Source organism: Thunnus thynnus, chromosome 3, assembly GCF_963924715.1.
Source record: "Thunnus thynnus chromosome 3, fThuThy2.1, whole genome shotgun sequence".
NCBI lineage: Eukaryota > Metazoa > Chordata > Actinopteri > Scombriformes > Scombridae > Thunnus > Thunnus thynnus.
This window is the reverse complement of record NC_089519.1, coordinates 6855593-6878655: the sequence shown is the minus strand read 5'-3', so window position 1 is coordinate 6878655 and position 23063 is coordinate 6855593. Positions and strand designations below refer to the sequence as shown.

Sequence of the window (23063 nt, the reverse complement as noted above, 5' to 3'; positions counted from 1 at the left end):
TTTCCAGAAAATTGGCTAAAGAAGATGAGAATGCATGCCTTAATGCATGTTTTCATCAACTACTGTTGCCTTCAAATGTTAGGAATCGGGCACATCAAGATACAAAGTTACTGGTGCTAATTCTCCAGTTTGGTGCTATGAAACCATTGCAGAAGATGAGGGTGCAACAAGCTGACGTAACTGAAAGAACGCTAGTCAAACCTCAAACAATGGAAAACCATGTGGAAATGTGATGGACATATTACATTTATATTTGTCTCATGTATTAATCTGGGGAACGGTATAGTCTCATCTGTCTACATGGTATTTGTAGTTTCTTCAATGAAGCAGAAGTTTAAATGACATTTAAGTCACATGCTTCAGGTTTCTATTGTACTTTGTTGCATTTTGATTTTATCAATATATCATCTTTTCCACCTCAGCCAAATGTAAAAACTCTTTTTCAAAATTTCAGGGTTCTTTATGCACAAATTGAAAATGTACAACAGGTGGATAATGCACTTAATGGTAACAGTGACAGATTGAAAATTTGCAGAAAGTTTTAAATATGAGACAGAAGTAGATAAAAGCAGGCAAAAGCATTTCTAGCCAGTGACCATTAGTTTTGCGAGCTAGCAAATTTATCAGCTGAGGCAAAGTAGATAATTAATCTAACGTTTGCTGTAGACCTAGTTAGTCCTAGTTTCATAAAGTTGGTTTCAAACGAACAACATTGATATTCTGTGTTTTGAATCGGCAGGGCAGAATGCAGCCACAATGGCTCCCAGCTGCCTCCGATCCTTCCAACCTGTAGGTTACACCACAGGCTACTAATATCAACCAAGTGTATAGGTCAGGAAAACTCTGATGCCAGTAAAATCAACTCCTGTATTGTTTCCCAATGCTCTTCCCTAACTGTGGTTTCTGTGATTGCTATGGTCACATGGCAAGCCATGGCAGCAAGTTGGAAAAGCTGAACCATAATGAACTCTAACTCTGTAGAAGAATAGGTACTCTAATAGAATAGGTACCCAGCAGTTAAAAAGTAACTACAGTTTAAGTTCTTTATAAGTACCAAAGTTGTTGCCCCCTTATTCCATAGCGTCACATCTTGTTCCCCTGTACCTACGTATATGTATTGGTATGCACTGTACTGGTACACCATTAGTAAAAAAGATTACACTGTAACTACGGAGTAATTAAGCTGTACGTTGTGGACTGTAATCTAAAGCGTCACCAAAGTTACCAAAGATCTGTGCACATTCAAAAGAGCGGCAGCTGCCCTTCCTCTCCTTGTCGCTCCAGCCATCACTTTTACACTGAAATCAAAGGAGGCGGCAGCAACAACTACTTGCTGTCTGAAGGCACCTTTAAAAAAACAGTAAAATCAGACTTGTTTGTTGTAACATAACTGTGTAACAGTGTTTCACTTTTAACAGGACTAGAGAAATTCCTTTGTGGATACGGAATAACTTGTGTTTGTTGTGTAAAATATTCTGGGGTTGCTGGAATGTGACTAGCGTTAGCCTAACATCATGTTTCCAGGTTTGAATTAGTTAATTATGTGCTCTTTAGCCTTACAAGTAAGTATCTGTTGCCACTGTAGATAGTACTGTAGACAGACATGCAAACAATTGCAACTTACAATAGAGCAGATAAACACACACTCCTCATTCTTTTTCTCTTGTGTTTATGCATAACATCACTACCCCACACCCCAACAGTAACCAACTCAGTAACTAGGCTCAGTATGGCTCATAAGGCAAAGAAGATGGTGAGAGAGGGAACAATCCAGACTTGTCTCAGGTTCAAATACTGCTCTAACATACAGAGTGGATATTGAAAATGAATGAGTTGCTGTCTTCTCCCCCATTTTAAAGCCTTTTGTGTTCATTTTTACTGTCTGCCTGTTCTCCCATTCTCTTCTTCCTCCTTCCTTCATCTTCTCCTACTGTCCAGAGTCTGCCAGGCAGTAAAGACAGAGCTGTTGCCTACCTGGAAAAGCGTCTGCCTAGCCTCACCAACCCATATGCTGTTGCCATGACATCATATGCCCTGGCCAATGAAGGCAAACTGAACCGGCAGATCCTCTACTCCTTTGTTTCTCCAGGTGTCGTCACACAATAATATTGTTAATCATATTCAGAAACAGCATCTATAGATGGACATTGACATGGCCAAAATAATCTGATGATTTTACTTTATCACAGACACAGGAATATCAGTATCAGTGAATACATTAGACAATAAAAACTGCAGTAGAGAAATACCAACAATATATCTGAGCTAATTAAGAAACAGTATCTCATTTACATGGATTGTCCACCAGAACAAATGTTATTTTTCAACATTGTTCAAGACATTCAAAAGCAGTGGTGGAAGAAGTATTCAGATCCTAGAAATACTGTTGTCTAAAAATACTCCATTACATGTAATAGTCCTGAGTTAAAAATGTTATTTAAGTAAAAGTACAGAAGTATTATCAGCTAAATACACTTCAACTATCAAAAGTAAAAGTATCCATAATGCAGACTGGCTTCTTTTAGAGTGTTATATTTTATTGGTAGCCTATATTATACTGTTTGTTTTTATCACTAACAAATACATGTAAGAACATTTTAATGTTGTAGTTTATCTCATCATAGATTAATAGTCATAGTACTGTATCATATTACATAAGTGTCATCATAAAATCATATGTTTATTTATGATAATAATAATAGTAATAAACTTTATTTCATAGCACCTTTCACACAAAGTGCATAACAAATTTTAAACAGAAAAGAGCAGACAACTGAAACAACAGTTAGAATATCAAAATATAATATTTTATGTGAAATCTTAATCTAAAAGCAGCCAGTAACTATTAGAGGCAAATAATTGTAGTGAAGTAAAAATAATAATAATAATTCAATAATAAAAACAACAACATTAAGTAGAAATACAAAGTAGCATAAAATGGAAATATTCAAGTAAAGTACAAGTACCTCAAATGTGTATTTATAGACAGTACTTGAGTAAATGTACTTAGTTACAATCCGCCACTGTTCAAAAGTGTGCTGCTAGGTATGAATACAAGAATTTTGAAATTTTAATCAGTCTTTATCAGAAATGTTTGGTTATGTTAGGTGTTAATGTTAAAAGACGAATATCTGATATTTTAACTTTCAAATATCAATGTCAGTATCGGCCTCATCAGTCAGATTTTTTATTTAATTTTTCACAGATTAGGTTAGACATTTTAAGATTAGGGATTGGGAATTTAATAGTCGATTAAGCTTTTCACAGGTACAGCATAACAATAAAAAATATTTGTCTGTGTCTCCTTCAGATTCATCCCACTGGCCTGTTCCCAAGGGACGTGTGTACACCCTAGAAGCCACAGCTTATGCCCTTCTGGCTTTGGTCAAGGCCAAGGTGAGTATGTCCCAGTTATGTGTGTTTCACCAGCACGTCATGTTACAGAAAACATACAAGAGAGTCATTATTCTTATTAGCTCACTTAAAGGGCAGATGGTTGGTGAAGAGAGGCATTTCCTTGACTGGAAACCAAAGTCAGTGAAATATGTCTCTCAGTAATGTCAAATGTAAAAATGAAGCAGATATTATGTTTTATTGTGATTGATTGATTCTATCAGACAAGTTTCGAGTCTCAGCAAGATGACTGTCATAATAATAGGAAAAATTGATTTGGTAATCTCACAATCTATAGTAGGCTTTAGAAACTGACAGGAAATAATTTAAAGTATAACCATAACAGAATTAAGATTTAAAAAATCAAATACACAGTCAATCAAACAGATTTCAACCCTTTTCTTGCCTTCTGTTAATAAAGGCCTTTGAGGATGCCAGACCTGTTGTGAGATGGTTCAACAAACAGCAGAGAGTGGGTGGAGGCTATGGATCAACTCAGGTAACACAGACATCTCTGTCAACCTTGATACTGTACATTCATATACCACTATTTGTGCATCAACTGCATTTTTGTTAAGTTCTTTTGCCCCCCACCCACTCTTTTTCCCTCCAGGCTACCATAATAGTGTATCAGGCCATAACTGAGTACTGGGCAAATGCACAAGAACCAGAGTATGATCTGAATGTCGACATCCTATTGCCAGGCAAGCCAAAGCCTGACCAGTTTAACTTCAACAAGGAGAACCACTATGCCACCAGAACATCTAAAGTGAGACACACACTCATCATGCACAAACACACATATCATACCATCATACATTCTGCTCTCTGCGTGTTTCCCCCGCTGACCCGTGCGTGTGTTTGTGTCTTTATTTAAATCACAACAGTTCAATGGTATAAACCAAAATGTGAAAGTGACTGCTGTGGGCACTGGAGAAGCAACGCTGACAGTAAGTAAAAAACAATATTTTTGTTCGGATCATCTGTTGTGTATTGATGTGTCCCTTTGGAATTCCAGATTATTTAATTTCATTTATCACAATGAATGCAATATTAAAATGCACTTTTGTCTATGTGACAGATGGTGTCACTGTATTACGCTCTGCCTAAAGAAAAGGAGAGTGACTGTCAACAGTTTAACCTGTCTGTGCAGCTCCTCCCAGGTAATTCTGTCTCTTCCACTTTATATATTAGTCTTTATTTGTTGCTTTTTGTGTTCCTTAAGTTTTTTTCTTTAATGAGAAAAACTATATAAAATACTAATAAACTAAATACTACATCTACTGTTTGCTCCTCCAGAGAAAATGGAAGATGATGAGAAGATATACAAGCTGAAAATAGAAGTTTTGTGAGTACAATAAAGACGTAACACTGACTTGTGTTTCAGCAACATGGCTTTATACAGAACATTTTCTAACAAGCTACGGTCCTTCGTTATTTCACTTCTTCCCTGCTCTTTCTGTTGCTCTCCTTTGTCGCTCACCCGCCAGAAGCTGTGTCAGAAATTGCCTTTTTATCTAGTTTTGAACCAGTTTTATGCCATATATATTTTAATATACTTTTAGTTATTGTAGAATATCTACCCCCTGAAGACAGAACTTTGAAAAAAGGATCAGCTGGTTGACAGCTTTATCTCAATCATCACCGCCCAGGCAAAGCATATCTCCCATATGCAGTCCTCCAGCCTTATCGCCCAGGCGGCTCGATCGCTCTCCTCACTGATGTCACAACTGATCTCGGCCTCTACTACCACCCTTCCTTAGCTGCCTTAAATGCACACTGGCACTGCCCACCCAGAGAGTCCTGCAGCCGAAGCGGGTGGCCATTCCAACGAACGAGAGCTGGTTCCAGGGGCACATATCTGGTTGAGGAGGAGCCTTGGCTGTTTATGCCGCTCTGTGGACATAGGCGAGTTCAACGCTTTTGAGGCGTACATGACTAATCCTTTTTACTTTGTGTTCATTTACCGCCCACCTGGCCCAATTAATGGCTTCCTAATTGAATTTGCTAAGTTGTTATCTTCTGTGCTTGTTAGACTTGCCAAAGTTCTCATAGTCAGTGATTTCAATTTTCATGTTGATGATGCATCAGATAAATTTGCCGCTGAATTCTTAAGCACAATGCAGTTTTTAAAATTAATGCAACATGTATCAGGGCCAACCCACAATCATGGTCACACTCTTGATTTGGTTTTTATCTTGGGTCTGAATCTTAATAGCATATGCATTGATGACTTTTTTGTGTCCGACCACAAATGTATTATTTTTGATATTGTTTTCAATGCTGACACCCAATCCATCAAATGCACAACCCATTCTCACACTCTCAACAGCCATTCTGCAGACAAATTTGCCTCTGTCTTTGCAGATCTCAGTAAGGATATGGTTTTGCCTGCTCAGACCAACGATTTAGTCTGCTCCTTTAATAACCTGTTTGTCAACCCTAGATGTTGTTGCTCCACTTAAAAACAAAACAATTACATATACAGCTAACTCATCCCCTTGGATGAATGACAACATAAGCTGTCTTAAAACAGAGTGCAGAAAGGTTGAGTAGAGGTGGAAAAACACTATACTTGAGGTTCATTTTTATTCACATGACAGAACTACTTTCATCTTTTAATAAGAAGGTGAAAGAGGCAAGTACTGCTTATTTTTCTAATCTAATTGATTGCAACAAAAATAATCCCAGAGCTTTATTTAACGCTATCAATAGATTAGTGAACCCTGCCCCTCCACCTGTCTTTTCAAATACTGACTGTGAAATGTTTTTATCTTTTTTTGTAGACAAGGTCACCGATATAAGGTCAATATTGCCTTCTCATACCACTGAGAAGGCTGTCAAGCTCATGCTTCATTATTGTGCAAGTTTAGCCCAATATCATTGGAAGATCTCACAGCCATTGTCTCCCAAACGTGCCCCTATTCTAGCTCTCTTGATATTGTTCCAACTTTTCTTTTTAAAGATGTTTTTTCTTCATTAGGACCATACTTACTTTCCATTGTAAAAGTTAATCTCTTAGCTCTGGCTGTGTGCCTGATTATTTTAAGCATGCAATTGTTAAGTCACTCTTAAAAAAGCCAAGCCTCGACCCATTGCTGCCCAATAACTACAGACAGATATCCAAACTTCCTTTTATTTCCAAGGTCTTGGAGAAAGTAGTGTATAAACAACTTATACAGGTCCTGGAAGACAATGAAAAAGTACAGCAGTGTATCGGCCCATTAGCAGTAAATGTTAAGCAAGCCTAAAAAAACTTTGAGGATTGGAACACTTTCTGTCACATAAAGAAAGTGTTCCAATCCTGTTTCTTCCATCTAAGAAACATTGCAAAAATAAAAGCCATATTATCCTATCAAGATCTGGAAAAAAATAATTCATGCTTTTGTGTCCTCCCGTCTTGATTATTGTAATGCACTGTTCACAACCCTGAGTCGCTCTTCTGTGTCTCGGCTCCAGTTGGTCCAAAATGCGGCTGCCAGACTGCTAACTAATACACAACCTAGGGTACACATCACACTAGTGTTGGTCAACCTACATTGGTTACAAATAGAATGCAGAATTGATTTTAAAATTCTTTTAATTACATATAAAGCACTACACAGGCTGGCCCCACTTTATATCTCTGAATTATTGTGTCCCCAGGCCACAGTGAGATCACTGAGGTCTACTGCCAATGCCCTCTGGCTGTCCTGAAAGCTAGGCTGAAGACCAAGGGTGACCATGCTTTTGCAGTTATGGCCTCCACCCTCTGGAACCATCTTCCCCTAGTGATAAAAAACGCTGAGTCAGTAGTTTTAAGAAGCTCTTAAAAACTCACCTGTTTCATAAGCACTTTATCTCGTAATGTGTGATTGCTCTCTGTGTTGCTTTCATTGTTTTTATTGTTAGGGCCTGAGCCCAAAGGGTGAAGACCCTATTGTTTTTCGTGTGTTTGTTTCTTTCTTATTATTCTGTCTTTATTAACACGCCACTTCAACCCTAAATTTGACCCCCTAAACATGCTCAAAAAATCACCAAATTTGGCACGCACATCAGGTCTGGTGAAATATTTGATAAAATGTAAAAATTAAGCCCCAAAGTGCCAAAATGTGCTCGAGAGCGCCACCTATGTATCTAAAACGGCCGCCACGGCCCGTAGGAATGTCGTAGAGAGATCAAACCAAAACTCAATTATTCGTCTCAAGCCCTACAAATCATACACTGACACCCCTGACCTAAATCCAACAGGAAGTCTGCAATCTCAATTTCAAAGTACAACTTTGTGCCAATTTTGGACCTTGAATAAACGCTATCTCCTCCTAGGGCGTTAATGGTATCGGCTTCAAACTTTAATACATGACTTATCACACTGTGCTGAACAAAAGTCATTAAAAACTTTGTAATAACTCAAACGGTTTAGATCTAGTAAGCCCTGAAAGTTGGAGTGCGACATCACACCTTACAATGTAAACCAATGGGGAGGCAATCTCTGGGCATGGACTTTGTGCCAAACTGGGGCATCTGACGTCTAAACTATAAGTCCGACCACTTTCAAACCTGTATCAATGGATTTGTGACGAAAATTCCTAAAAAAAAATGTGATTTTTATGTAGGATTTGGCCATAGTCATGGGATTTATGAGGATATTTCACAAGAAGAGTACTCTGAAATCCTTCTCTCCAGCTGAGAGGGAGAGAGAGAGAGAATGGGAGGGGGGGGATGGGTAAAGTAAGACCTGTCAGCCCAAGTCTGAAAACATCTACATGCCTGTGACACAAGGCCTTGGACTGCGCCACACTCCAGTTACTTAATGTTTCTACACATCTGACAGCAGTGTTCAATCCTTACTTTTTTTTCAAGGAGTACATGTGCTCCTAAATGAAAAAAATTAGGAGCACACATATAACTTTAGGAGCACACTGAAAAATGTTCAAGTAACAGTTTCTTAAAGAAAACAATTACATACATATTTACAATTTACCACATACATATTTAAACTCTGTGTGTGTATGTATGTAAATCACAATTTGTTGTTTTTAGGGGTGCTCGATTATGGCAAAAATCATAATCACAATTATTTTTGTTCAATATTGAGATCATGATTATTTAACATAATTACTTTTTCATTTTTGCCAGTTGCCGATGTTGATATATGCACATATTTTTTCCACTTGGCTGAGGAGACTATTACACATGCAATCATATATTGTACCAATGATCAAGAAAGACTATAGCCTATATGAGCGAAGAACTTAAATGCTGAGCTACTGAACTCCAGTCTTCCTAAGTTCTTCCTTCATATCTTTTCTTTCTTGATCATAGTATAATCTATGCTTGCATGCATAATAGCCTCCTCAGCCAGCTGGTAAAAATATGTGCATATATCGGCATCGGCAATCGGCCACAATGAGTTGGAAACATCAGCATATCGGATATCGGCAAAAATCCAATGTTGTGCATCCCTAGTTAAAAGTCTTTACATTCCTAAAAATAGACTTGATGAAAATTAGGAAATTAATTTGTTTTACACACAACTCATCAAGGGTTTACAATTTACTAATTGAAATTCAAGTGAATGGGCACAAAACTTGCATGATTTTTATGACACAGGTGTGAGCAAGGCAGCCATGTCTCACCCTGCAGAAAATTCTCATCCTCACACTGTTGAGATTTGATGTTTCACCATGACAGAGGAAGTTTCTATAACTTTATTGTAAATGCTCCAATCTGCACCAAACTTTACATGTTTGATAAGACTCTCGGCCTGAACACGTGTACATGACAATATTCCATCAGCAAACTGGCTGAATAGCGCCCCCTACGAAATTTCAGTAAAGCAGCCCCAACAGTGGGCAAAACAGTGGACAAAGGAAGCGATGTTTATCTCCTTCTTGCACTGTCTGAAAACAGCCTGGGTCTGAAGACATCTACATGCCTGTCACAGAAGCCCTTCGATTGCGCCGCGGCCCGACGTGTGCAAGGGCGCGAAGGCCAGTTCAACGCTGCTTGCAGCTTTAATTGTATCTGACTTCCACGTAGTTTTTATGGTTTATTGTTTTTATATTGATATTACGTGTTGTTAAACTTTTTTTTTTTCTTTTTATTCTATTTTATTTTTCTCTCAATTGTTTGCATTGTACAGCACCTTGTAACTCTGGTTTTGAAAGGCACTTCATGAAAAAAGTTTACTTACACTCAGTTTTACCATAATTTTTAATTGCATGCAGGATGCAGAAGAAGGGCAAAATCAGCAATGATTTTTAATCGCCCTGCCCCTCGAGTCCCTGATTTATTTCTTCATTATCAACCCTCACCTCACACTTTTCTTGCTTCTTTCTCCTAATTTAAAATGTTTTTTGAAACATCTGAAATCTTTAAAGATACAGACGTGGCCAAAATTATTGGTACCCTTTCATTTTATTAAAATAATGCACCACTCACCTTGAACAGTGTTTTGATTGAGATTGAGATTGAGAACTCAACAAATATAAATACAAATACAAATACTGGGCTCTCTGCACATCCCTACTATCACAGCATTTTGGGGTGAAACACACAGCCCAGTGTCGGAAAGCTGTATCTTAGTCGCAGGTCATGGGTCTTCCAGCAGGATAATGACTCCAAACATACATCCAAAAGCACCCAAGAGTGGATGAGAGGAAATGTTGGACCGTTCTGAAGTGGCCTGCTATGAGTCCTGATCTTAATCCCATTGAACATCTGTGTAAAGAGCAAAAACTTGTAGTTGGGAGACGGCACCCATCAAACCTAAGAGAACTGGAGCAGTTTGCTCAAGAAGAGTGGGCTGAACTACTGGTGGTGAAATGCAGAAACCTTATACAGAGTTACAGAAAGCGCTTGACTGCAGTTTTTGCCTCCAAAGGCTGTGTTACAAAATATTAACTTAAGGGTACCAATATTTTTGGCCATGTCATTTTCATTTGTTTTATTGTATTAAATAATATGTTAAGTTGTAAATCAAAAGCAAAGTTTCAGTTATATTCAATGTGAAATAACGAATGATGGATACTATATACTCCTGTCAGTTTCACCTTAATACAGAGAAAAATAAGTTGTTTTTTTTTAAGATGGAAGATACCAATATTTTCAGCCATGTCTGTATTTGATTTGATTTGATATTTGATTAAAAAAGCTTCCCTTCACTTTCTTTCTCTCCATCTGTTTTATTCTGTTTTTTAAAATATTCTGTCCATTTTCTGTGTTCAGGTTTAAGGACAATAGGCGGGATGCAACCATGTCAATCTTGGATATTGGCTTGCTAACGGGCTTCACCGTTAACACAAAAGACCTCGATTTAGTAAGAGTCTTTACAGATATGCACATACCCATATAGAGATGTGTTTTATGGTCTAGAAAGTTGTCTAATCATGTTTGTGTGTATGTTTGTGTGTGTAGTTGTCCAAAGGACATGCCCGCACTATTGCAAAATATGAGATGAACAAGGTCCTGTCAGAAAGAGGCTCACTCATCATCCACCTGGACAAGGCAAGGCATCAGTATTACCTCCCTCTACCCCTTTTCTCTCTGCCTTGTTCTTTCTCTATTTATCTATGTCTCACCTCTGTCTTACATCTCTTCATAGGTTTCTCATGAACGTCCAGAGGAGATTGCTTTTAGGATTCATCAGAAGCTGAAAGTGGGCGTCTTACAACCAGCTGCTGTGTCTGTCTATGAATACTATGAACGTGAGTCTCAAAGACACTTATACTATATGCTGCCTCTGTGAGCTTCATGATTTCTCTTTGCTGCTGAGAAATGTTCAGAGTAATTAACAGGATGAATAATCAGACATTATTAGATTCCCAAAGTATTTTATGTTCATTTTGTGATGTACTGCAATCAGCACAAAATATTTAGGGCCTCAGCCCCAAAGGGCGAAGACCCTATTGTATTTCATGTGTTTGTTTCTTTCTTATTAGGGCCTGAGCCCCAAAGAGGCGAAGACCCTATTGTATTTCGTGTGTTGTTTCTTCTTCTTCTTCTTCTTTCTTTATTATTACGCCACTTCAACCCTTAATTTGACCCCCTAAACATGCTCAAAAACTCGCCAAATTTGGCACGCACATCAGGTCTGGTGAAAAATTTGATAAAATGTAAAAATTATCCCCCAAAGTGCCACAATGTGCTCTATGGCGCCACCTATGTATCTAATATGGCTGCCATGGCCCGTAGGAATACCCCCAAGAAACGCTATCTCCTCCTAGGGTGTTAATGGTAGCGGCTTCAAACTTCAATACATGACTTATGACACTGTGCTGAACAAAAGTTATTAAAAACTTTGTAATAACTCGGACGGTTTAGATATTGTAAGCCCTGAAAGTTGTAGTGCCACATCACACCTTACAATGTAAACCAATGGGGTGGCAATCTCTAGGCATGGACTTTGTGTCAAACAAATGGTTCTGATGTCTAAACTACAAGTCCGACCACTTTGAAACCTGTATCAATGGATTGGCGACGAAATTTCCTACAAAAAATTGTGATTTTTAAAGTAGGATTTGGCCAAGTCATGGGATTTATGAGGATATTTCACAAGAAGTGTGATATTCTCCTCTCCAACTGAGAGGGAGAGAGAGAGAATAGGAGGGGGGATGGATGTGGGGGTTGAATGGAGCTCAAGAGTTTTGTTTACTAATTGAAATTCAAGTAAATGGGCCCAAAGCATGCATAATTTTGATGCCACAGGTGTGAGCAAGACAGACATGTCTCACCCTGCAGAAAATTCTCATCCTCGCACCATTGAGATTTGATGCTTCGCCATGACAGAGGAAGTTGCTATAACGTTATTGTACATGCTCCAGTCTGCACCAAACTTTACATGTTTGATAAGAATCCTGGCCTGAACACATCTACATGATAATATTCCATCAGTGATGCAAACTGGCTGAATAGCGCCCCCTACAAAATTTCAGCGAAGTAGCCCCGACAGCAGGCAAAACAGTGGACAAAGGAAGTGATGTTTATCTCCTTCTTGCATTGTCTGAAAACAGCCCGGGTCTGAAGACATCTACATGCCCGTGACAGAAGACCTTCAATTGCGTCGTGGCCCAACGTGCATAGAGGCACGAGGGCCCGTTCATCGCTGCTTGCAGCTTTAATTTTTAAATATCTTTCTTTCTCATTGCAGAGACACGTTGTGTGAAATTCTACCATCCAGAGAGAACAGCTGGCAAGCTTTTGAGGCTCTGCAAAAATACTGAATGCACATGTGCTGAAGGTAAGCAGGATGAAGTCTCACGGATGATCAAATCTGTCTACAGCAAGCGTACCTAAGCAAACCATACACCTAAAATTCTTCTAAAAGAAACACATAAACACAACACGAACAATGTGCTTCAAAGAGGTAAAGCATATCTTGATCAGTGGTTTGGGGGTGATCATTCTGCTTTGTCTGTAAACTGCAGCGATTTAGTATTGCACCTGAGTAAAGATGGAGGACTTGACGCTGACAGAAGATTAAACAACAGCCACGCTAGCGACTCTGTCAGCTTGCTATCATGCTTAGTATAATGATGCTAATGTGGCAAGAGAATAGTATGTAGGGCACTAACCAGTGTAATCAAAGGAATCCAACTACGCCACCCTGGAGGTTTTACCCAGGGACAAATATTACCTAAGACCGGTGCCAATAACCCAATGTTACATTTAAGAGATTTGGTAGTTAATAAGTAGTATGGTGGTGTTTTATTTATGACCACAAGGTGGGACTATTGGTGCCATGATTCAGTATGTCGTGCAGATTCTCATGGAAAACCTGTGTACCAAGTTTCGTTTCATTAGTTCCCCCTTTGGGCAGAAACTTATGAAATGTTACACACTTCTGTAAGGTCACCTTGTGTACAACATCCCTAAATTTGGTCGCAATCTAGACTCAGTATTGAGGAGTTATTGACCATTAAGTGCATTAGGCCAGACCTTCAAAAGTTTGCTAACCAATAACAAACGAACCGTAAGTGGTATCTGAAAACAAATGAATAAGTTGTATTCGGGGTCCTCTAAACATGGTATGTACCAAGTTTCATGAAGATTGGATGAAATATGTGCCAACAGAAGCAAAACATATGTTTCTTGAAAAAAACAAAATGGCGGAATAAATTTATAGGCGCAAATGAGCGTGGCCTATATCAGTCTAATCAGCATCATCTAAGGAACATCCTGACCAAATATTTTTTTGATAGGTCTTATCGTTCATGAGTTATTAGCCAAAAATAAAACATTTAATAACTGACCACATCGTGGCGCTATTGGTACCATGTTCTAATATGTTAAGTATTTACAGATGGGACACCTGTACATCAAAAATCAACGCTATACCACTTTTAGTTTTTGAGATATTAGCTTTCAAACGTTCCTCCCACTTTCCATTATAAATTTTAATATTAAAAAAAATTATATAGAATCATTGGATTATGATAGAAAGCTGGAAAGTAATAGCTCACATGTCCTGAAAGAGCTGAACATTTTGATATTTGAATGGTTTCTATCGCTCAAAGTATAGAGGAGTTGAAAGCTTGCAAAAAACATTCGGAAGAATAAGAATAACTAGAAAATGCAATTTCTGTTGAAATTGTGTGTGATTGCTGAAAGCAAATTTAGATTGCATAACTGGAAGCTGAACACAATTGAAAAATCTACCAAGATTAAAATCAGCAATGGGTGGAACTGAACCTACACCCTCATGTTTGTAAGACAGCGATGCTATGGACTGAGCTAACATATCACACAGTAATGTCAGGCCAGATTCTGCTATTTAGTCTGTCAATTGCGTGAAATTGACAAAAAAGCAGTTCAGCTCAGTTCATTAAGCAGATTGACATCACCTGGACTCTTTCATCCTTCAACTCTACTGAGCTCTGCCCTAAGTGGGGCTCGAACTCACAATCTTTGGATCTAAAAGGAGTTGAGAAGTGACATGAGCTTAAACCACTGGACTACTCAGACTGGATCTGTAAGAGTGGAAAAGATGTATTTAACAAGGATAGCAATCCACACTTTAGGTAATAATGTTAAAGTGAGCTAGAGAGGAATTGACTTATGGTACATGATAGAGATGGAAAGCAACTTTGTACATGACAGCAATATTATGAGTGGCACTGCAGTGAGCAGGTATTGAACACACAACCTTGTCATCTAAAGGACAGTTGATTATGAGAGCAGTGTTCTAAACCACTGAGCCAACAGACATTCCTAGTAATGAGAGGAAAAATCTCCATTTTGATGATGAAAATGTATTTGTCTCAAAGTAGAGCTTGAAGCCCAGAGATGTGTACATCATTAGTGAAAGCAAGACTAGTTTAACATGAGAATGAATGATATGTGTAAAAAGTGTTTGAAGGAAGAGAGAATCTGTAAGTTTAAGGAACTGCAGTGAAGGGAGACACACATCCTGCAGACTGTATTGCAGTCAATGAGAACATGACAGGGACTCTCTATCAATTAAGATTCAGTTCTCAAAAACTATAAGTCCTATGTGAAATGTATTTACATTTTGAGAGAGAGGAGGCTTGTGGCAACATAATGAGGCAAGATATGTGCTTGAGGAGTTAAAATTGTGGGAGTGACAGCAGTTTAGAAAAACATTTCTGGTCTAAAATGATCTGTGCTCTCCACTGTGCCTGATCACATGACACACTGGTGAGACCTGCAAAAGTCTGAAACACCCCTGAATTTGGGCTTAAATTGCTGAAAAACTACAAAAGATATCACTAAACAATCTGATAACTTTGAAAGTTCAAAGTTTTGTGAACTTTTTAGAGTTTGAATGGCGTCTGTACGATAAGGGACTTCCGAGCAGTTGAGTGTCAAAGTGACCAAGGTTCCAACTCAGTTGGACGGTTCGTCCCATAGACTGCCATTATAAATTTTAATGTTTTAAAAAATTATATAAAATCGCTGAAACATGTTACATTTCAGAAAAATACAAGCACACATCTGATGAATGAGTTGCACAGATTGACAGTTGAATGGTTTTTATAGCACAAAGTATGTAGCAGTTGAAACGGGGCAAAAAACGTATGGAAGACGGAATAAGAATAAAGACTGAGAAGAACAATGTGTGATTGCTTTCAGCAATCACACAAAAAGGGGGCAGGGGAATTATTCAGGGCTGAGGCTTACCAGTGGAGAGGGGGTAGGAGAGGTATCCAGAAGAGAGTCACCCCGAATCACACGTACACACACATCCACACAAACACACAATGGTGAAGGTTCAAACCCAGGGATGCTCAGATGAACACAGCACACAGAAAAGGAGGAACCACCACCTATAATCACCAACCCTACCACCGTGGGCACTCAGCTTCTGAAAAATAAAAAGGAATACAAAATCAGTAAAGTATTCAACCAAACAAACAAACAAAAACACCATACAGTGGCCCTGATGTTGAAAAGATTAACACTGGTTATCAACAGCTATAGAAAAAGGGCCTCCTGCCAGTGGTGTAACAAAACAAGAAAAAAAAGAAAAAGAAAATAATGAACAAACAAACAAAATCAAACTAAAGAAACACTCTCCAAAACAATATCAGTTGGTCAGATGATTGAACACCTAACCAGCAACTTAGGAACAAAATAAACACAACAAACTACACCAAACAATATTCATTGCAGACATAAAAAAAGCCCTGTATTTGCACAGTGAAAAAAATAAACAGAATAAACCACGAAAACAATATTATTTATGTGAAATCATTATGTAAGCTATAAAGTAGAGACAAATGAATGAACTGAACTAAACAAAACTGTGAATAAACAAACGATAACTACAAAAGAAAAGAAAAACCCTCTCACAATGCACACACACACTCACACACTTAAAATGGCTCAGCTAAAAGAATACTAGTCATGGTTCTACTGGCCCACAACGCTGCATGACCCGACCAAACAATTCTTAACAAAGACAATGATTGTTAACACCAATTATAGGCAAAGCAACAGCATTCTTGTGGCGTGGGCCAGAATTGCCGCAGCAGCTCCCAGGTGAAGCTGCTAAATGCTGACCAAGGCCCACAGTCCAATCAGGCAGCATATGCAAGCTCAGGGGAGGACAGAGTTTATGGTGCCTAAGCTGCCACTACACATGGGGACTGACAGCAGACAGTGAGAGGGTCACTTCTGAGGGAGGCGAGTCACCACGGAGGGATCTGCAGCAATTGCAGAAGTCCAGTGAGACGGGGCGTGCATTCAGCATCAGGGGAGTGGAGTGAAAACAACTACCTGCCTTTATAGGCTACCCACAGACAATGATTGACTATCGATCGCCGAGTAATCAAGAGACTAAAACACTACAGGCCTGCTTAAACCAGACAGGAATACATTTCCATTCTACTACACTAACATGGACTCACTCATTAAGGATACTTTAAAGTCTCATAGATTGACCTTATTGAAACATCAGCAAGCTTTGGACTTTTTGTTAGCTAAGTTTGGGGGTTTGTGTGCAATTTTACATTTGACTGGTGGTTCTTGTATGACTTTAAATACTATAAATTTGAATTTCACTTTGTTAGTAAAATTTGTTAGACACATTTTAAACCATTCCACGGCTAAAATGAGTAATTCTTTGTTTAGAAACAACATGTATATGCTAAATGTCACCACTCAGGGATTTTTGTTTTTGAAAGCAAATTGTTTTATTGGCATATTGCCCCCCACCCCTCCGATCTTGTCAGGTGAGGGACAATGATATATTATGATGCAGTTTGTTGTAAGATTCCATGTTGGTTTTCCTCCTGCGCTCCCCAATTTTTTGAGTCACCAGCCACCACTGATTGGCACAGTGAAACAAACAGATCAGCCCGGAGCTCCATGGTTAAATAATGTGTTATTGATCAGAAGGAGGTCTAACTCTTTCCAATGAGTAATTGTGTTAAATAATCGTGACCTCAATATTGACCAAAATAATCATGATTATGATTTTTGCCATAATCAAGCAGCCCTACCATATTCTGCTGCCATGTTTCAGTCAAGAATATAAAGTCTACACTTTCACTACAAAATAAGTCATTCAGGATAAATGACTTATTTCCAATAGACCGTGCATTGATCAGGACCATCATGGCAATGAGAGGCGCAGGGCTGCCAGTGGAGGTTCCCAGTGCACACATCGCCTTTAAATATAGAGTGTGGATTCCAGAACAGATTAAAATTGTCAATAAAGCCGATATTGTGACTGAGGAGTCTGTTGAAACGCCCTGATCCACAGGCAAGTGTGATGATTGGACTAGAGATAAAGAAAGTCATTCCACAGCTACTTAGGAATTTGAAACTAACTTGAAGAGGTCATTAAAATCAGACTGCTGATGAGCAGTATCATTTGTCCCCACATGAACTATTACTTGTTTGGTCAAGGACGGGACTGAGTGCAGCAGCTCCGGGAGCCTATCCAGGATGTCAGGGACTGTGGGTCCGGGAAAGCAGTGTATGGCTGTGTAGAAGAAACTGATGTTTCTGATAAATAAGTTCCCAACTATTGTCCACACATATGCACATGTGCTTATTTAGGTCATCAGGTCATCAGTTGTGTATTTATTTTGTGCCCATTGTCTGTTTCCAGAGAACTGCAGTATGCAGAAGAAGGGTAATATCGACAACAATCAGCGCACAGCTAAGTTATGTGAGACTACACCGACCAGCACAATTGATTTTGGTAAGAGAATGTAGATGGACTGCATTTGTGTTAGAGAAAGATTGAGGAAATAAGTAAGGGAGCACGTGAGCTAACATCTGCATCTTGTCTGTCCTCAGGGTACAAAGTGAGAGTGGAAGACTTTGAACACGTTGGGTCCACCGACATTTATGCAATGCGGATACTGGAAGTCATCAAGGAAGGTGGGTGTTTATCTGAACCTTCAAAACGAAACAAAAGCACCTGAAAATAGGTGACATTTTTTGCCACTACCTTAGATATTTTAGTTTGACATTTTGGGGAATATTTGGGAAATTACTTACTTGCCACGAGTGAGATTAGATGATTGATACCACTCTCAGGAAGCAGCCAGCAGCTGGACAGTTTAGCTTGCATTGGCAGGTAACTAGTGGAGACTGCAGGAAGTTACTGGTCCTGGTCAAGAAATAGTCTGGTACACAACCCCCTCATAAAATGATGAATCATTGCTTTTACACTTCAATTTTGGAACAGATTAAACAAATGAGATGCATGTTAATTAGAAATTTAGAGGTGCTAGTAGGCAGATTTTGTTACCTTTGGACACAGCCAGGCTAGCCACTTACTTGGCTGGCTGCTGCTGTAGCTTCATATTCACCGTACATACTGTATATAATTGTGTTATCATTCTTCTTATCTGAGTCACCCGGAAGCGAATGTGCACATTTCTCAAAAATGTCAAACTGTTGCTTTAAGCATAATTCCACTTGGAAGATGTGAGAATACAATAGTTATGTTTCATACTGCACCTTTAGTTATGCATTTAATCCATAAGCATTTTCTTGCTCTTCTCCTGCATTGTAACTACAGGAAGTTCTGATGTGGGTCCTCAGGGTAAGCTGCGCGCGTTCCTCAGTTATCCACATTGCAGAGAGGCTTTAGATCTGGAGCCTAACAAAACCTACCTTATCATGGGCACATCCAAAGATATTTTCTATGATGACCAGGAGGAATCGTAAGTGTGTTCTTTGTGTGTGTGCACCCCCCTCATAACATCATCTCCAATAAACTGTTTCACTGCTTTCTATTACCAAAACATACACAAAATCAGGTTTGCCTGTCATGTACAGCTTAGTTTGTTGCTATATAACCTTTTATGGAACGGAGGGAGTTGTGCTTTTTCATCTGTTTATATTTCAATCCAAAAAGTTAAATCTAGAGCACTACAGGTAGCTGACCACATGAACATACAATGATTTTTACCTTGCTCTCCTCAGGTATCAGTATGTACTTGGTGAGAGAACCTGGATCGAGTACTGGCCTACGAACGCAGACTGTCAAACTGCGGCATACAGACAGACCTGTTTTGGCATTGAGGAGATGATCGGTATTTTCCAAGACCATGGATGTCAGCAGAAGTGAAACTCAAGGAAATAAAATGTTCTTTTTAAAATTATCTGTTATTTGCGTAAAACTTAAACTGCTACAAGATATGTGATGTAAAAGTTAAACTGTTACACTGTGTTGATTAAAATGTAATTGTCTTATTCCCATCGTCTGTGTATTATATAGATGTAGAAAATTACAGTAATGATTACTGTCAGGTTACTGTATAATAACCTTTGGTAAGTTCAACTGGAAGTTTAATTAATTCTGACTTTTTTTCCATGTAATAACGTAAAAAATGGTCCATCCCACATAGGATCACATGACACACAATAATACAACATATAAATAACTTTCTGCATTTGACATTCATGTTCCAAAGAAAAACAAATCATCGCTGCAAACAACATACTGTATATAGTCTGACAAACCACAGAAAAGAGTGGAAAAAGCTTCCCAAACAGGGAAAATACTCAGAAAACAGTACAGGAGAAAAAAAGTGAGAGAACTGGATATGCTCGGTATGTACATGAATACAGGCACTAAATGGCATAAAGAACAGAAAAGGCATGAATCAGCAGATATTCTGGATTGCAACGCGTTTCAAGCTTGGTGTTCTTCCTCAGGCAGCATCGAGAGGTTTATGCTTATATGTCTCTAGAAATAGAGAAAAAGCAGGAAAATACTGTATATCATACAAAACAATAATGGGATGTTCACATTATTGATACAGAGAAGACAATATATGTAGGGGATGGAACATCCCAAAAACCTTGAAGTTGCTATACCCATGTTTCTTAAACATCTTAATCATGTCTTTGGAGATAAACTCAGTTTGGCTGGAACATGATCACTTCAGGCTTAAGAATTGTCCCACTGGTAGATTGTCTTTGAGACTTTTAGGATGGTATGAAGAGCCCAGTAGAAGAGCAATCCAGAGTGTTTGCTGATCTGAGCCTTTTCTGTGTTCTTAAAATCAGTGCACATATTGAGCATAGTAAATTCTCTCACTTTTTTGCATTTCACAGCTCCCTGCCCTTTTTTGTGTATGTAGTTTGGGAAAAAAACATGTTTTACACAGAAAACAATGTAAAAGATACCTATATTTGATCATGATGAGCTCAGTGGAGTGATGTGTAGGATGTTAAACAATGTAGAATGAAGCAAATTTCAAATCTGTTCTGATTCAGAATATTTGACAGCTCGTATAGATCAATTAATGATAGCTGTAGTAGTAATAAAGAGGGCGTTTTAAGCTATTGTAAGACCACTGGCGAAACGAAAACTCTAAATGCATCACATGCGTTAAAGGGGACAATTCATGCTTTTTGTGATTTTCTGTTATTTTTATACTGTTATGATGTTGGATGTCTAAGTTAAACATGATCAAAGTTCCAAAACATGAGGTTAACATATATAAGAATGATCCCTGAAAGTCAAAAACCAGGGTTTCAGCCTGTTTGCAAAGTGACCGCTACTTACCCATCAAACTGATATCACATTGTTCACACATGGTCACAAATGGCCGTCTGTTTTGTGTTGAGGTTGTTGTTGTTCCACAGGCTGTTCACATTGTCCGCTTGCATATTTTGGATCGGATTCGGGCTTGAATATGTATAGATGTATTTGAGATGTTTACACTTTGAGTATAGAAGGCGAAACTATTGTTTGTTTACGTAGTCTCTTCGGCAGACTTCCAGACACTATCCAATCAGAACAGAGTAGGCTCATCGGGAGGGGAGCCTTAAAGAGACAGGAGCTACAACGACTTGTTTCAGACAGAGGGAGCTTTTCATTATGCTAACGTGTCTCCTCACTTCCCTCACTTGCGTCTCTTTCTTGCATCTGAGCTCCTCCTTGCGAGGATGTGAGAGAGAGACGTGAGGACAGAGAAATTTAATTCATCAAAAAGGACGTCCTCCCACACTCTGGCATCATTTTGAGGAGACGACAACTAGCTACTCCTGACCAACAGCACCTCAACTGTCAAATATGCCGAGGTCAACTATCAATATGTAATAGTTATTAAGTAAGTTTAAACTTTAAAGTTTAAACTTAAAATTCATTAATACAATTAATTAACACTGTTACATAATAATTTCTACAAATTGTGATAGCTGGCTCCAATGTTTTGTCATTTGATTATAGATCTATAGCAGCGTCTGGCTGTCAAAGAATAAGACACAAATAGACAATTTAAACCTGTTAATTACTGAAAGAACAAAACCGACATAAATGAGCAATAAAAACAGCTGTAGCCTGCAGAATATATTTAAATGAAATATTTGTCTCCTACAAAATCAGCTGTGTGACATCATATTTCCTGAAGGAGCTGAGATGTACCTGAAATAGAAAAAAAGAAAGGAGAAGCTTTTTGGCTTATGAAGAAAAATAATAAAGTTACAAGAGTGTTTTTTTGTGATTGATTCATGATTCAGTATTCTTTAATATAAGAATAAATATGAGCGTTGCCGTCCTGTAAAAAACCTCCACGTAGGATACACCTGTGGTTCCTCACTCAAAGCTCCTCCAGGTGCCTCTTCGCTCCTCACTCCTCATCTTCTCAAGGTGCATTTAATGGATTGGAAGGTCCTCCATGATGGGGGAGGGAGATCGGTTTCTGGGTCACGGAGGAGAGAGGACGTGAGGAGGTATAGAGCTAGCATAATGAAAAACACCCAGAAGCTGAACTGAGGGGCTGCATAAAGGGTCAGTTTAAGATAAATAAGGAGTTTTTTGAACTGTAAATCATGCAAAGATATTGCAGTACCAGTCCCAGATTGAAAATACAGACTTGGAAATGTGTATAATATGTCCCCTTTAAAGAGGCTTAAGGTGACAGATTTGCCTATTTTTAGGATAGATTTAAACAATACATTTACTGCATACAGGTGACCCTGAAGAATATTATTTTCTTATGCACAGAATTATGTTCATTATTTAGACTGTTTATTTATTTAGTGTAGCTCACCTTAAATTGAGATGCAGCCAACATGCTTCAAAACGCGCAACTTTTACTTCGAAGGCGAGTTGTCTCTGTTTCTGGCTGTCGTTTTCCTGTTTCATTTTTCTTTGTACAAGTTGGATAATAGAACAAGCAGACACTTAAGCGCGCCGAATTGCATGGTACGTCTTTGTAGGAGATACCCTGAAAAATGAGATTTTTCATTATACAACGTGAACAACTGCAAATGAATTATACCTCATGCATGGACCCTCACGCTCACCCTCCTGAATCCCAATTATTGTATAAAAATAAAACTTAAATGTATGAAAGATAGACATAACATGTTACTACTGTACATATCATCATTCTTAAATTTCGAACATGATGAATTAAAAACATCATCTGACTTTTTCTTGAAAGACAGACTTCTGTGTTATGATTAATATGCTGATTATGATCTGTTATTATTCTGTGCATACAACAGCTTAAGAACCACCACACAACTCGGTAAACACTATGACTTGTTTGCATTTTAAAATTGTTATGTTTGACACAGGCTGTGAGTTGGTGTTCCCTCCGTCCAAAGCTGTATTCAACTCGTTTGATAACAGGATAAACAAATTCAAAGCATTACTTTGTTGCCGTTTTTCGTGTGAAGAAACGGCGTGTCTAGTGATTTTAATTATGAAGTTACATTGCTGTGCCTGGTGTGTAAATGCACACAGCGTC

The 23063-nt window shown here is 38.5% G+C and overlaps 1 protein-coding gene across 1 annotated transcript in view; it reads left to right on the top strand.

Annotated features, from left to right (window-relative positions):
- The window catches only part of LOC137176845 (complement C3-like), a 39920-nt gene extending 19268 nt beyond the window's left edge, over positions 1 to 20652 (top strand). Inside the window, exons 29-43 of the mRNA XM_067582825.1 lie at positions 1939 to 2089; positions 3311 to 3396; positions 3815 to 3892; positions 4007 to 4162; positions 4281 to 4343; positions 4475 to 4556; positions 4693 to 4741; positions 10603 to 10693; positions 10792 to 10881; positions 10979 to 11081; positions 12524 to 12613; positions 17951 to 18043; positions 18142 to 18225; positions 18872 to 19016; positions 19279 to 20652. Of these exons, the coding sequence (XP_067438926.1) occupies positions 1939 to 2089; positions 3311 to 3396; positions 3815 to 3892; positions 4007 to 4162; positions 4281 to 4343; positions 4475 to 4556; positions 4693 to 4741; positions 10603 to 10693; positions 10792 to 10881; positions 10979 to 11081; positions 12524 to 12613; positions 17951 to 18043; positions 18142 to 18225; positions 18872 to 19016; positions 19279 to 19423 (1506 nt within the window). The 3' untranslated portion in view covers positions 19424 to 20652. The remainder of the gene's footprint in view (positions 1 to 1938; positions 2090 to 3310; positions 3397 to 3814; positions 3893 to 4006; positions 4163 to 4280; positions 4344 to 4474; positions 4557 to 4692; positions 4742 to 10602; positions 10694 to 10791; positions 10882 to 10978; positions 11082 to 12523; positions 12614 to 17950; positions 18044 to 18141; positions 18226 to 18871; positions 19017 to 19278) is intronic.
- The last annotated feature ends 2411 nt before the right edge of the window (positions 20653 to 23063 follow it).